The sequence below is a fragment of the Haemaphysalis longicornis genome, unplaced genomic scaffold (assembly GCF_048455015.1).
Source record: "Haemaphysalis longicornis isolate Haplotype H1 unplaced genomic scaffold, Haemaphysalis longicornis Haplotype H1 scaffold_10, whole genome shotgun sequence".
NCBI classification, from domain to species: domain Eukaryota; kingdom Metazoa; phylum Arthropoda; class Arachnida; order Ixodida; family Ixodidae; genus Haemaphysalis; species Haemaphysalis longicornis.
The window spans coordinates 18,192,887-18,207,554 of record NW_027526204.1 but is presented as its reverse complement, the minus strand read 5'-3'; the positions used below and the strand labels follow the sequence as shown (position 1 = coordinate 18,207,554).

General features: G+C 46.1%; 1 protein-coding gene across 2 annotated transcripts; it reads left to right on the top strand.

Annotated features, from left to right (window-relative positions):
* Positions 1-1,184: 1,184 nt before the first annotated feature.
* Positions 1,185-9,807, top strand: LOC144158253 (ninjurin-1-like). 2 transcript variants are annotated; one of them, XM_077688996.1, is made up of 3 exons: positions 1,185-1,292; positions 2,994-3,236; positions 9,433-9,807. In XM_077688996.1, exons 1-3 carry the CDS (start codon positions 1,248-1,250, stop codon positions 9,625-9,627), a joined length of 483 nt encoding a protein of 160 aa, XP_077545122.1. In that variant the 5' UTR covers positions 1,185-1,247; the 3' UTR covers positions 9,628-9,807. The 2 variants fall into 2 exon arrangements, with proteins under 2 accessions (XP_077545122.1, XP_077545123.1); XM_077688997.1 differs by lacking the exon at positions 1,185-1,292 and adding an exon at positions 1,426-1,557.
* Positions 9,808-14,668: the final 4,861 nt, after the last annotated feature.

Here is a 14,668-nt window from a genome sequence, read left to right as displayed (position 1 = left end):
TACACCCGTATACCACAGAAAGGAAGCACTTTGGGCGACATTGGCGAGCATTCTTTGAGTAAACAAAGGAATAAATGGCAAAACCATTGTAACCTTATAATGCAGAAATGGAAAGCGGAGATAGCGAATCAGGCTATTTTATGTACGTCATTTAACAGATAAAGTACAAGGTCAAACCTCATATCAGAAACGACAAGAGCTGTTTCCGAAACCTTTGACCAAAGAGAAAATGGAGGTGTACAACATGTGTTGGCCCAGAAACTTCGGGCATGTTTGGTATGGCATCGTGGTGAGACACTATGAAGAAAATTACATTGTAGTAGACTTCCCCCACGAGTGCTCCGTGAACGTATGATCGAAAGGCACTTTATTACCAGATGTGCATTTATATCGGCACCCAATTCCTGTTGATGTCATTTAAGGTACACAAAAGAGAGAGTTTTGAATACGAATGTACCAATATTTTGGTACCACGGGAAGTGAGCGGCATACGACAATGAACTCCTATTTCTCACGAACTGACTGAGGTCGTTAAGAGTGTAGCAAAGAGTACTTCTGGTAATCGCCAGGCGGCAGCAACATACAAAGAAATCCTTTTTCAAAGTACACACAATTGAAAACTGGCTAAAATAAAATTGCGCAAGTCCATCGAAAAGCCTGCTGCACAATGGCCATTTTTGTGCCCCTCACAAGAATAAAGTGAATCGCTATTGGCTGGTTACAGGCCTATTCACTGTGTTGATTTGTATTGATGCGGTATATATGTCCAGGATGTCTAAACTTCCTCTTTTTACGCTGTTGCTAGCGGACGCACGGTTTGCCCAGATCTAAAAATAATCCACTGCGTTAAGCACATACATCCTTGACACGGATGTAGCTGCTACGGTGTAGCAGCTGCATACGTGCATCGCTTCTCGACCTGTCGACATTTAGTTCCCTCCGAATGTGTTTACCTAAAGCTTGACGATAACGTGACTGATACCGGTTGCGAAGATGACGTGCTGTTACGTGGGAAGTTTTTACTCTGTATGAAAACAGTGCCTCGACGTGTATATCGGCACTGATAACGGAGGCACGCAAATGTCAATCCGAAATCACACAATTGCTAATCACTACTCACACGTGATATGAAGGCAGGAAGCTTTAAATGAGTGTTTCCGTGTGAAATATTCTATTGTCGTGTCAGTTTACATACCTGCGGGGAACTGCGTGCTCGAGCTAAGTACAAATTTAATTTTTCCTGCAACATGGACATGACGGTGATGTCTGCTGGGAAACCACCGCCTCAAAAGGTAATTCGCCGCTACTACAAATTAGTAGCTGCAGCTTCAATAACGGCACACTGTTTATCGCAGCACCATATCAGCGAAGTTACCCTCTTCCTTCCCTATTGTATACGTTTCCCACAATATTCTAAAGTTGTGTGCGTTGTAGCTTCAGCTGTGCTTTAAACGCAGTCATAAAGGCCCCAGCCATAATTGTTATTTACGGAAACAATAGGCAGCGGAAGCAGACGAGGACGAAGTGGAAGGTCGGATAAGGTTTGCTGGAAAAACGGTAGGTGCTGTTTCGTGTGTGGAGTACAGTTGGGTGCTTTTCGACTATACCTGAAAACACAGCTGCGTTAGATTATGCGCATCACTACTTTCACCACCAATTGAATAACCTTTGATTGATATGTTTATTGGCTGATTCACTGATTGATTGACTGATTAATTGATCAATTGATTAATTGACTAATTGATTGATTGATTGATTGATTGATTGATTGATTGATTGATTGATTGATTGATTGATTGATTGATTGATTCAATGATTGATTCATTGATTGTTGGGTTTAACGCGCCGACGCTAAACGGCGATGAGGCGCGCCTTAGTGGGTGGCTCCGGATTAATTTAGACCACCTGGGGATCTTTAACGTGCGCGGAAATCTCAAAGACACGGACGTTTTCGCTTTTCGCCGCCATCAGAAAGCGGCCGCCGCGGCCGGGAATCGAATCCGCGACCTCGTGCTCAGCAGCGCAACGCCTTAACCACTAAACACCGTGGCGGGTTGCGCTTAAATAGAAACGAGAGATTAAACGCTTTTGCTGCCTAACCGCACGAGGCACTTTCTTGACCCTGGTTAAACTTGAATGCAGATTCACGCCGCGAGCCGTTTCCTGGGTTTGTACTAGGAGTATCAGAGCTTCCGTGCTAAAAATTCCAGTCGGCACTATGCCGCGCTTGTCCTCCACATCTGCATGTTTGGGACAGAAGCGCATTGAAACGAGCTAGTGGAGTGGCAAGAGAGTGCGTGGGCTGAGCATGCCGTCGGAGTAATTTCAACGTTTTCCGAGAGACGTTTTCCGTTTACTCGGCGTGGACGCGACTGAAACTGGCTTCGCTGCGCTTCTGGCGTTAAAATGAAAATGCGACTGATGAACAATCGCATTTGATAATAAGTTCGATGAAAATACGGTACAAAAATAGGTGTTTATTAACCCCACGAAGCCCATGCATATTTCCAGGCAACTTAATGTCCCGATGCATGTGTACTTTTATTTAGCTTCTAATATGACTTCATTCAAACAAAAATAAAAATGAAATTTCAGCCGACAGCAAATATGCACAAAGGGACTAAGTGCATTGACCCGAGGTTAAGATTGATTGATTGATTGATTCTGGGGTTTAACGCGCCGACGCAACGCAGGCGATGAGGCGCGCCGTAGTGGAGGGCTCCGGATTAATTTTGACCACCTGGGTTTCTTTATCGTGCGCCGAAATATCGTACACACGGGCGTTTTTGCTTTTCGCCTCCATCAGAAAAGCGGCCGCCGCGGCCGGGAATCGAACCCGCGACCTCGTGCTCGGCAGCGCAACGCCTTAGCCACTGAGCCACCGCGGCGGGTTGACCCGAGGTTAAGCATGAAACAACAGCGGCAGCAGACGAGCAAGCGCTCATATAGTTTATTTAGAAGGATCCAGGGGTGTCGTCACCTACGTTGCGCAGGTGGACGACGAAGCTGACCGCACAGTGGCACCACCCTCTCCCGTGTTCATGGCAGTTGAAGGTGCTCCTGAGGTAAACTACCGAAACTGGTACGCGGCGAAGAAGACCGTCTCCGAAGGCTTGTTCGACGTGGCTCTTCTGTCTGCCAACGCGGCGCAGCTCAAGCACGTCTTACAGCTGGGTCCCGGATTCGAGTTTTACGGGCCCGTGTTGGTCCTCACGTCGCTCTCCATTGCGCTACAGGTGGGTACACGGCGGGAGCTTAATCCCGCTATTTGGCGATTAATATAGGGCGAAACTTGGGAATGTTTTTTTTTTTTTTTTTTTTTTTTACAAATTGCTGCACTGCAACCTTTCATATAACCTTATCGATGTTACTATTTGGCGGAGCAAAAGCGCCACTAGGTTTTCAAGCAATAACAATTTCTGACTACCGACATTTCACACTAAGTACGGGAAGAACACTACTCGTTTTGCAGTTGTCACATGTTGGAATAATTTACGAATGGCTAATAAATCATCCCCGTCCCTAACGTGTTTTAATAAAATCTCAGAGAACTTCTTTTGCGTTAATAAATACCTTGTTTTTTTTTTGGTCTTATCTCATATACCTTTGTTTCCTATTTTGTTATTCACGAATTGATTGAACTGCGTCTTGAATTAGGTTCTGCTACCTTTTTGAGTGTATGTACACGACAGGATAATTTTACTTGTCCTTTTACACTGACCACATTTAGACTACCGAATGTGCCCAGTTGGTGACCACTGGTGCCCACGTTTACACTACATTTTACACTACCTACATTTTACACTGCTCGATGGGCTCTGGTGCTCAATAGCTGCTTCCATGCAATTATCATATGTATTCGAAATCGAGGTTAGCTTTCAGCTCCTTGACTATTGGACCTTCGTCTGTATGCGAATATGTTTGTATTGAATTTATGCAATAAACTTTCACTCTAAGAAAACTGTACATGCCGTACGAAAGTAGACGCGAAAAGTGACCGTAGTCGCGCTTCTCGGCGTCAAAACAAATTGTACCAGAATGGCCGCAGCTGTAAGAAGGGCGCAAAGGAACGAACGGGTATTTATAGCAAAATGGGAGATGGTAGAGCCCTTCAACGTGTAGTACCGTCCACGGAAGAGCCGTGTCGGATGCGTCCTCAGCTCAGGAAATCCTGGGCTGCAGAGAGGAAATCAATAAATTGAACACATTTCCGTTTCTGCGGGATGTGAACTTGGACAACCGTAGCAGCAGCCAGGGCAGCTAACCCCGGCGCCAACCAGACACCACCCAGAATGGAATATTGAGGAGTTAATTTAATGCGTGCACCGCTACCGGTGAACGGGAAACCACGTGCACAGAACAAGTACGCACGGACGAGAGCTCTGAGTGACAGAAAGTTGCAGCATGAAATTGACCTGTGTGCCAGTGGAAGAAATTCGCGTCAAAAGACTCCACTTCAGGTGCTCCATCCACTCGGCGGAGAGGAGAAGGAGGATACTTGAGCAAATTGCTTTCAAGGATCTCCTCGACTGGAGGCTCGAGTTGAAAGGTGTTTCAGAATACGGGGACAAAAAAAAACGAAGGCAAAAAAATGTCGCAAACACAATGCAGTGGTGAAGAAGTTTTTGATAATCTATGTCCTTCGCCTTCAACTGGCGCAAGTAGACTGAGGTGCCCGAGGAATTGTTTGTCTCCTCCACCCCCTAATATCGTCTATCCAAACAAATTGAGGGAGGCCTGCACTGAGAATGCCTAATTCGAAGATCCACTGATTAATTTTATAAAGTTTTAGAAGGCCAAAGTCTGTAAAGGTAACCGCACACAGTGTACGAGGGATCACAAGGACACTATTCTGGGCTTTTGACAGTTGTGAGGCGAACACGACTTTGTCGTTCTTGCTTTTCCGTGGTCCCCTGCTGTGAGCTTTAAACAGTACCTTGCGTGTGTATCCACATGTGGTTCCCAACCTACCCAAGCTACAGTCACAGCGATTGTGATGGCAGGAAAAAAAAGAATACAAACAAGTTGCATTTTCCGAGACGTGGGTTCAGTCAACGTGGACGTCCAAATTTCTTGCGCTTAAACGGGCCTAAGCTACTTCGCGCTGGTAGGCGCCCCATAGAAGATGGCTATAGGGTAATTTAGGTCACCCATGGGACTACCGCGAGCTCTAAAATCTCTGCACGCAGACATTTCCGTTTTCTTGCCTTTATCCGAAAAACGACAGCCCACGACTGTTCAACATTGTAGGGCCAGAATTTATTTCTGTGCCACAACTTTTCCAGCAATTTTCCACGCCTTTTGTTTGCTCCCTCAAGGTAATACTTGAACTTTTAAATCGAACGCACCCTGTATAAAAACCGAACACTAAATATCCGTAGCGAATGTGTTTGCGGCGTCGCGGAACTACCGAAACGATAACCGAACAAAGAGAGGGACCGAAAAGACAGAATCTTCTCCTATTTCTTGCATGTAATTTAACATCTCATCTCGGTGCTTTCGCCACATGTTCCCCGGAATAAAAGCGCAAATCTGAGGTCAATTAGCCTCAGACGTGTCTCTATATGGTGCATATTGCACAAGATATCATGTCATTCAAGCCGTATGAACGAGCCCTGTACCGTTCTGTCATTCCGTGCATCTACAGGCAGCAGCTGTATTGCGATGTTGAGGACTAATTGCAGCTGTACCTGCAGCCAGCTGTTGGGCGGGTTTCCCATTTCCTTTCGCGCATAGCAGATGGTACAGTATGACGTTTTCATAAACAGGCCACCGACTCTCTTCCCACAGATACAGCGAAAAGCGCCCAGCTCAGTCGTATACAACTGTCCCCCTCCCCCGCCGAATTATGACAGCGGTAGGACATTTTTGTTCTTTCATTAGTGTCAATCAGATTGGACCACGACAGTTTGTAATATTTTTTCTCGGAGTTACCAGTTGATTTTCCCAACGTATGGGTACGAGCTAGTTGGTATTCCATCTAGATAGCCGCTAAGCGCATCAGCGAAGACGAAGGACGTAAAAGGCAAGAACCGGTGCTACTTACAATTGAATTACGATGGGTACAGCGCAGAACAAAACTTCGAAAAGAAAGACCATCGGACAAGGAATGCCACGACATGTTGTCCGCACCATGAACCTATACCGACAAGCCCGACTCGCAGTTCTTCTTTACAACTGTATATTTATCAAGAAAGGGCCGTGTAAATAAAGAAACCACAAGCTCACGTGACCTTAAAGGTACATCCCGCCACTGCGAAGTCCATCCCGTACCACATCATACCCGCATTTGTCAACTTCGTCCATCCCAGAGGGCCAGCTCCCTCTAGGTGAAAGAGAGGGAGGTCGCGTTTACGCAATCTCTAACCAGCTGCATTTCAACGGCCTCAACTATCTCTCTCGCGTGAGCTGATCAGCGTCTCGAAATAACACACGCAGATGCTCCTAGTCGCACTTGGCAATGATTGGGCAATTTCTCTTATTTGCCTTTTTATTGCGAAGCAGTGTATGTCTAACCCAGTAGTTTTCATTATCGCGAAGCCGCTTCACTCGGCGCCGCTCCGGGATTCTTTCTCGCCACCGCCAACTCTTCTTTGAAAACTTTTATACCCCTTGCATCCTCGATGCTCATTTCACAACTTGCGCCATCGGCTGACAACGGCGGTAGCGCCGTTCTCAGATGATTGCGGAAAATCAACACAAGCAAACGCGAATTGGCGTATAAACGACCGAAAGCCGCCGTCCACTGGCCGAACATGAATGTAGTTGCCGCCAATATTACTTATTGAGCTTAAACGGCTTTCAGAGCGGAATTTTCGACGGTCTCTTCCAATTCTAAGCCAGCGCACATAACCGGTTCCCGATTCATGCGTGCGCAGGTTGGCAATGGACAGAGGGTGGTGGGAGTGTGGAGATATTTTCACCCCGTAACTATATGTTGGAGTGCGCTAGGGCAAGTGCGATTTGGCTTCGTGCCCGTGGCAGTGCTGCCACAGAAAGTTGCCGTTGTTCACAGCTGAGGCATCATTTTTTGGAAGAAGGTATTCCTTCGGTCAATTATGTTGCGTTCCCAGTAGGGATGCACATTCACGCACAAAAGACCACCCCAGCTGCCCCTGGACACTATTGAACACAACTGCTCCTCCGGAAGTGGTGCAATCGCTACGGCAACACTATCGGTTGAATTCCACGCGCATACACTCTCGATATGCGTACGCTGTACCCTGACGATCACGATTTACCCTGACGCCCGCTACTGACATTTTGCCGAACAGAGGGTAATGTTAAGGATGCTGTTAATAGGGTAAGGATAACAGATGATGAAAGGAGACAAAAATAATGTACCGCGTTTGTGTTTCTCTTGGTGTTCCCCGACCCGCCTGCCTTTTTCAAGTTTCACGTGACATGGCGCCGGCTAGGGGCTTGTGGCCACCATATACCCTCATCCTGACGGAGAGTAGGCCACAGTTTCAACGCCACCTCATTAATATTCCACTCTTTTAGAACAGCACGAAATAACAGGTGCACCTTTTCAAACTCAGACTATGCATGAAGACTGAACTTTGAAGCAGCAGGAGCTTGATGTGGGTGAGTTGGTGAAACATTCAGAAGAAAAAATAGCGCAAAAGACGGGACAAAAGGAACACTGTGCGAACAGACGATAAAGAAGACAAAAGACAGAAGTCTGTTCGCACTGTGTTCTTTTTGTCCCGTCTTTTGCGCTATTGTTTCTTCGGACCTTTGAAGACTTTCAATACTTTGAAAAACTTCGAAGACTAAACTCTGGTTCAACAAAATTGGTTTGACCGATTTCAAACCTAAAAATGTTTTTTGTACCCGGACGCAACAAAAACCATAAATGCATGGATAGCAGAAATTTCTGTGACTTCGGGCTTCCGGTTACTAAACTTGTCAAGACAGCACAAACGACGGGGACAGGCGAAGGGGACAGCACTGAAAAAAGCCCATAGTGATGATAGCAGCACAACGTACATCGACGCCGCAAAATGTTTAAGCACGAACTATAAAGAGCACGTGATAAGTAAGACGCGAGGCAACGGAGAAAAGCTAGTCTGCGCCACCACCAAGACTGAAAATTTCAACTTGGAAGAGGAGCCAGCAGTTGCTCTCGCCAATACAACGATCACGAAACATCGAGCTTGAATGACCACACTGACGAACTCCGAAGCAGACACCACAAATTTTGAGTGGGGTCGTATCTCCACACTATCGCTCAATATAGTCCTTAGGCTGAGGACCAAAGAAAATAAAATTGCCCGGACATCTATAACGCGTGGACATCGGGAATGAGTTTCTGGAGGGTCGCCACCCGAGGCCATTCTTAAAGGGGCAACAACCACTACCCTCACTATAGAGTTACAGAAAATTAAGCTATTCCATCGTCGTTGTACCACCTACCAGGGCGCAGCTAGGATACCGTGGAACACCACAGATAAAGCAGAAAAAAATATCCACGTCCTCATTAGAACTTCATCAAAGACGCAGCCATTCAATAAGAAGACTTCAAATGAACTTTTTTCTCTCGCGCCACGCAATTGCACGGGATTCACCCCAGGCCCGCACTCGTTCCAGTTAAAGCTGTAAATTCGGCGGGACGCCCGTCCCTCTCTACCACATAGAGCAGTGTCAAACAACTCCCAGAGCTCCTGGCGCCATCGACAGAGCCGTGGAATGCCCTGCTGTACAAAGAGGTCCTAAATGACACCCGGCCTTGTGATTCGGGCCATACAAGCAGTTAAGTAGACTACAACGCCACTTACACTGTATGATCAACGCTTGAACAATGACATCATCCTTTGCTGAATTTTGCCATTTAAAGGAATCAATAAAAATTTGTCCTCTATCTCCTCGCTCTTTGCCGGGACGCAACAAAAACCATAAATATACCAAAGAAATTTCGATGAGCTCAAGCTAATGCTTGCGCTACAACATCAGGAACTCAAAAACTGGATGTATACATCAATGTAAGGCGATTATAGCATTTAGCACTTGTAAATACGACTGAATGGGGCCTTGTCAGCCAGTCGATTATCTTTCTTTATTTATAATGTTCATTGCAAACGGCATTGACGGAAAGTACCAAGGGAAGCCAGTGAAATGTCTTCATACAATTACATGGCAACGTAATTACATGCCTTGATGTAATGCAAGGAAAGGTATTGTTTGTGCGCGTAAATGGTGACGGGCATAATTGTTGCGCACGGTGTACAAAAAGAGCCCAAAACAGACAAGCGCTGTGCCGCCGTTTTTTTTTAAACTTTTGTCCTTCCGCATCTTGTTAGGTTTCGGACACAATAAATCTACCAACTTTGAAATTGTTCTGCCTCATTGTGACATCTGTTACAATACCCAGGCTAGTTCTTCAAAGAAGGTGTTTCCACTTCGAATGACTTGTCTTTTGCTGCACACCAGGTGATCGCCATGGGACTGCTGGCGGTGATCGGGATCCTGGACCTCACCAACGAAGACAACCAGAAGCGAGCAGAGACGCTCACCAACGTGGCCACTGCCATGGCAACCATAGTGGCCGCGATCAACTTTGTGGCGGCATCTTTCAACATCAACGGGCACGAAGACTTCTCTGTTCTCAAGCAAAAGCCGCAGTGAATGTTGTCAAAGCATTGATCACGATCGTTGTAAAGAATTTTTGGTTCCATTGCTACCTTTCGTGGTAAGATTGTACGCACGATATCTTTGTGATGGTATACAGGCCATCATACGGCAATCAGGAGCGCAGTGTCCGACTCTGCCACAAATAAAGCAAGCCGGCGTTTTCTTTCTAGCCCATCAGTATGACTCCGGAATGCGTTTATCTGAGTGCCTTCTTTGAACTTCCCCAAGTCTTTTATAGACTGGGCTTCCAGAAAACGATCGGAAACCTCTGCAGTTGGCTTAGTAGTCTGGCGGTCTCTCTCTTTGATGAGCACAAGTTCCTGGCTGCAGCACTTCAGGAACTGCTCGGCGATCATTTTGTCGCGTAGGCTTTCAAATGTTTTTGGTACGCCCGACGTCTTGATCCACCGATAAAAATGTCCTGACAGGCGGGAAGCGAACTCTAGTCTGGTTTCTCCATCTTCGGCCTTTGCATGGCGGAACTTGTCATTATAGCCCTGAGCAGGGACTCGAAATCGCTGTTGAAGAGCCAATTTAACATTCTGGTAATTCAGAGAGTCCTCCGGCCTCATATTATCGTCCGATGACTGTCAGAGCATCTCCGGTCAAACAAATGCTCAGGCCCATTTACCTTCCGGCCAATGTTGCGCGAGCGCTGCGCTCTCAACCTCATGAAATAGGCGTCTATTATAGATCGTCCCGACGATCGTCTAACGGGGGTATGAAGTTGTGTGGGCTTATGGAGATCGGCGCCGGTGCTGTCGCTGATGCGCTCGCTACGTCACACTGCGGATTGTTCCTGGCACCTTCCTGCAGTTTTAACTTAGCTGAAGGTTCGCATGCTCCACCTCTGCAGCCGCTTTGTTAGCGTCGCGTTCTGCTACTATCTCAGCTCTCATGCGATCTTGCTCTGCCCTCACCCATTCCCGGAGATCAGAGACTTTGAGGCCCAGTTGGGTACCAAGCGGGACTACTTTTTCAAGTTCCATGTCGCGTCTCACTCTCCAATCGCTCCTGCTGGTGACGTTACCTGTTCGGGTTATTAACGAAGAGTCCTGTCGCGGACGCCAGATGTGATGGAATACAGGCTCGAAACGGTCACCAGCGTTACGGACGTAAGAATGATGAAACAGGGTGCGGGAAGAGGAAAAAACAAGACGGCACGCTTTATCAGGTCGGGTCAATGAACAAGCCCGCGGAGGTGGAAGACGAAGAAAACAAATATACGGGGTTGCCAACTAACATGTGTCCGTTCTAACGGAAGTGAAATTTAAAACGTGGACAGTCTCACAGGTTGGGTGACCTGCTTGGGAGAGTGTACTTTGGCTGTAGCTTCGTCGGCGCGACGGCGGAACTTTCTGGAACGTGGTCGGGTCGTGGGGCGCTGGTCCGTGCTGTCGTTCCTCTGGCCGTTGACTTCTAGGCCGTCGCAGGGGAACCACGGTCACGCAACCGGGAGTTGAACAGTGGCGTCTGGTCCGCAGGTGTCCCTCTTACTGAGGACCACCGCAGGACAAGGCCGGAACTCCCCGTATGTCCTTGGACGCAAGCCTCTTTCTGCCTTCCTTTTGTCCGCCTTCTTCGGGCACATAGCCCCACATTAGAGAATGGCCGTCATCTTCGACGAAATTGTCTTTAAGAACCCGTGCTTCCTCACAATATTAATATACGAATATTCTATCATGCGTACGTCTTACCTCACAAATGGGGCGTTTTCTGCTGTGCCATGCGACAGCGTACCGGTGCGAGCCTGTCTACATCACTGCGTCTGCATGTCCTGCGGCAGGGGTGTTTGTAATAGATCTCCTGATTCAACGTGTGGTTGCTAAATAATTGATAAAGTTAAACATCTTTTAAAAGGAGGGGTGACCATGCCCGACCTGTTTGAAGAACTGCAAAACGGGACTTTAAATATGTTGAGACTTCGGTTAAATTTGGATAGCTGAATTCCTACAAATAAAGATTGCTACGCATGGTATTTCACAAGCCTAAATTTATGGCGTATATGCGTTTCCTAGTCAGTACATCCAGCCGTCGCCTGAGCTTTTTTATGGGTGTTCTATTGCAGTAGAAACGTACCTAAAGCATACAAAACCACCCGAACTGAAATAACAAACAGCCAAAACTGACCTGCAATGGTTGAAAACCACGTGCAGAAAAATATTCGACAGAAATAGCCGAAACCGACCTAAAGAGGGCAAACACGCGAAAACGTGCAAGAAGCAGAAGTTGAAACTGGCCAAAAGGCAACAAAAATACCCGAAATCTCATTTTTTAATGCCCAAAGATGTCATAAATAGATTAAATGCGTGATAACAAATGTTAATATTCGAATATGACAGACCCTTGCAAATGAAAAAAAAAGCGGTAACAAGATTTGAACCCGGATTAGGATAAATGCGTAGCAGGACCGGAACTACTACAGTACGAGACCAAGTGGTCCTGAGCGATTAAATTGAGGGCCACAAGCACGCAGACACAGCTTCAAACATGCCCCTAGATGGCGCCATGCATTGCTTGGCTGTGCTGACTAGGAAACGCCTATACGCAAATTTAAGCGCTTTAATAATAAAGCATGTAGTGTGTACTGTCCGTCTTTACCTGAGTGCTAAAAGTTGTGTCATAGCACAAAATGGTTTCTGGTTTTATTTGGATATTTTTAGGAAGAGCATGCTCTCGCGTACTGCTTTGAACAATATTCTTTGGCGCCTGTAATTTCTGCAGCTTACGAATAAAATTCATCTACGAGGGGTTTCGCTTCGCGAAGAAACCGCACTCTTACGTTATGTAGGTTGAATCACTGAAAAAAATGTTTTTTTTCCTTTCGACTATTTGGTTTATCTGGCTACCTAATGCAATATTACTTTTCCCAATGAGGTAATCTTGTTCTGATTAAGGGTTGACAACCTCTAGTTTTAATTTTCTTGTTTGAATCATTACCAATCTTTTCCAGAAGCGTTTGGCGCTTATTGCAGGCGGGAGCAATATCAGTCTAGTAAGGGATCGCTGTATTTTAAAGCGGAGGAAATGTAAATATTAGTCGCGACTTGCTCCAAAGTTCTTCGCGCACCTGCACTCTCATTTGGGTCTTCCCAACGCTCAGGTGTGACATGAAACACTGTTAGCTAGCTTGTAGCCCACGCAGAGGCTGATACGTGCAGGCGGAGTAGGGGCATGTGCCACAAAATATTTTTATATTGCCCGATTCACTAAGCAAGTCAGCTCAGCGTATACTAAATAAACCGCACCAGTTAAGGCTGAGCCTCTTAAGAAGATGCATTCCGCAAATTGTTTGTGTGGAATCCAAGGGGGAATTAGCTTTCAACTGAAAGTTCCCACCTTTCCCTGCTAACTCTGTTTTTGTCCGACAGCAAACTATAAGTTCTGTGTCTACAAATAAAAAATTGCATAACCAACCAGTTTTTCTTTTCATTCCTTTTTACATTTTGTTGGTCCTTTAAGCAAGCCACTACTTGCCTAGTGAGCACCCATTCTGCCTTGTTGGCATCGTGCCAGCTTAGCACTCCCGTGTGGTGCATGCAGTCCAAGCCGGAGGGGTGATTAGCGAAGTTGACCGGCAGCTAAACAACCAGAGTTATAGGCTATTATTTGTTCAATTTTTCTGCAACAATACGACCCCGCAAAACGTGCTAAGAAATGTTTATATACCTCGCAGATTTTAACATCAAAGTGTTTTATTACTGGATACAACAAGATATCAGTGACGTCATATCCATCACGGAAATGACGCCAGTACAACGAAGCAAGCGGCCTGTAAAGGGCTCACCACTGCACACAGGGTCTCCTTGCGGGGAAGAAACCTTTAGTACTAAAGGGTACGTTATACTTAAGGTTGTTCGTTTTAGGGTTTTATATTTGAACACGAAAGTGTTTTATGCCGGGATAATCCAAGATATCACTGTTGTCATATCCATCATGGAAATGACGCCATTACACATTTGCCGATGCGACCCGCCAACAGGACGTCGCTCGCCAAGCGCACCCACAAGACAGCAGCCGACCCGCAAACCATGCTGAGCTGCAGATTTTGCTCTCATTTCACTTTCGTGTTTTAGCGATTCCTATGACAGAGTAATTAACCACAGTTTTTTTTTCACATGGCGCTGCAATGCAACTGTCAGCACTTAAGAGCTTTTTTTCTGTAATAAAGAGTTCCCGTCGCGGTGATTTGCAAATTTATGTCCACAGCAGTGAATCTACGGGTGAAGGTTACGAATACGTTTTACACTATAGTGTCTCTAATCACAGGACATTTCTGAAAAACATTTCGGTGAAGCACGGTTTCATAGGTCGCCAACCGGATGTTCGCACGTGTGTATGCAGTTTGTAAACTTATAGGAATGGAAATGAGTGCTATCGGGCAATACTGCCTCAAAAGTACTTCGTTAGCATCCGCTGTATTAAAAAAAGTGCTCGACGTTGCCTCGTAACAAAGGACACCTATGGTGGAGTAGTTTAACCTGACCAGAAATTGTATTTGCGCTACGCTGATAAGCCAAGAAGAATGATGTGCCTTCAAAAAGTTTGATTGATTATTGAGTACACAAGAGTAAGATGTCGTGCCCGTTGAGGAAGCTTATCACTATTCCGACACAAATTACCAGCGAAGCTGAATGGCATTCTAGGTTTAGGGGCCTTAAAATGAGTGTGGTGCAGTAAGCTTCACTCCAAACCTTCTAGAAAGCAGAAAGTTTTAGTTACGACAACTGAAGTGTTTAGGGTGATGAACTTCTAGAAAAGGTAAGTTCTTGTTGGAAGCCTGTGCTGGCACGGCGTACTGAAAGCTGTAATTTTGATTTTTTGTGCGGTTATGTCGCGTCAACTATGCGGTTCCTTCCCATATTTTTTGTCCACGGATGTGAGCGCGTCCGGTAGGGAAGGCGGAAACTAGGCGCCTCTGTTTCTATGAACTACGTGTCCGGTTTTGTGTCGTGTTATTGGGACTAGTTGTTTTACGATCAGCGTCCTTCTTCCCGTCGCGTAAGATAGAGGGATCACTCGAATACATACGAGG

What these genes read in the sequence shown, in the direction of transcription:
- LOC144158253 (XM_077688996.1), top strand. Translation starts at nt 1,248, where the DNA reads ATGGACATGACGGTGATGTCTGCTGGGAAACCACCGCCTCAAAAG. An exon ending in GGAAACCACCGCCTCAAAAG is followed by an intron (nt 1,293 to 2,993) that starts GTAATTCGCCGC and finishes TACGTTGCGCAG; the next exon opens with GTGGACGACGAAGCTGACCG. An exon ending in CGCTCTCCATTGCGCTACAG is followed by an intron (nt 3,237 to 9,432) that starts GTGGGTACACGG and finishes GCTGCACACCAG; the next exon opens with GTGATCGCCATGGGACTGCT.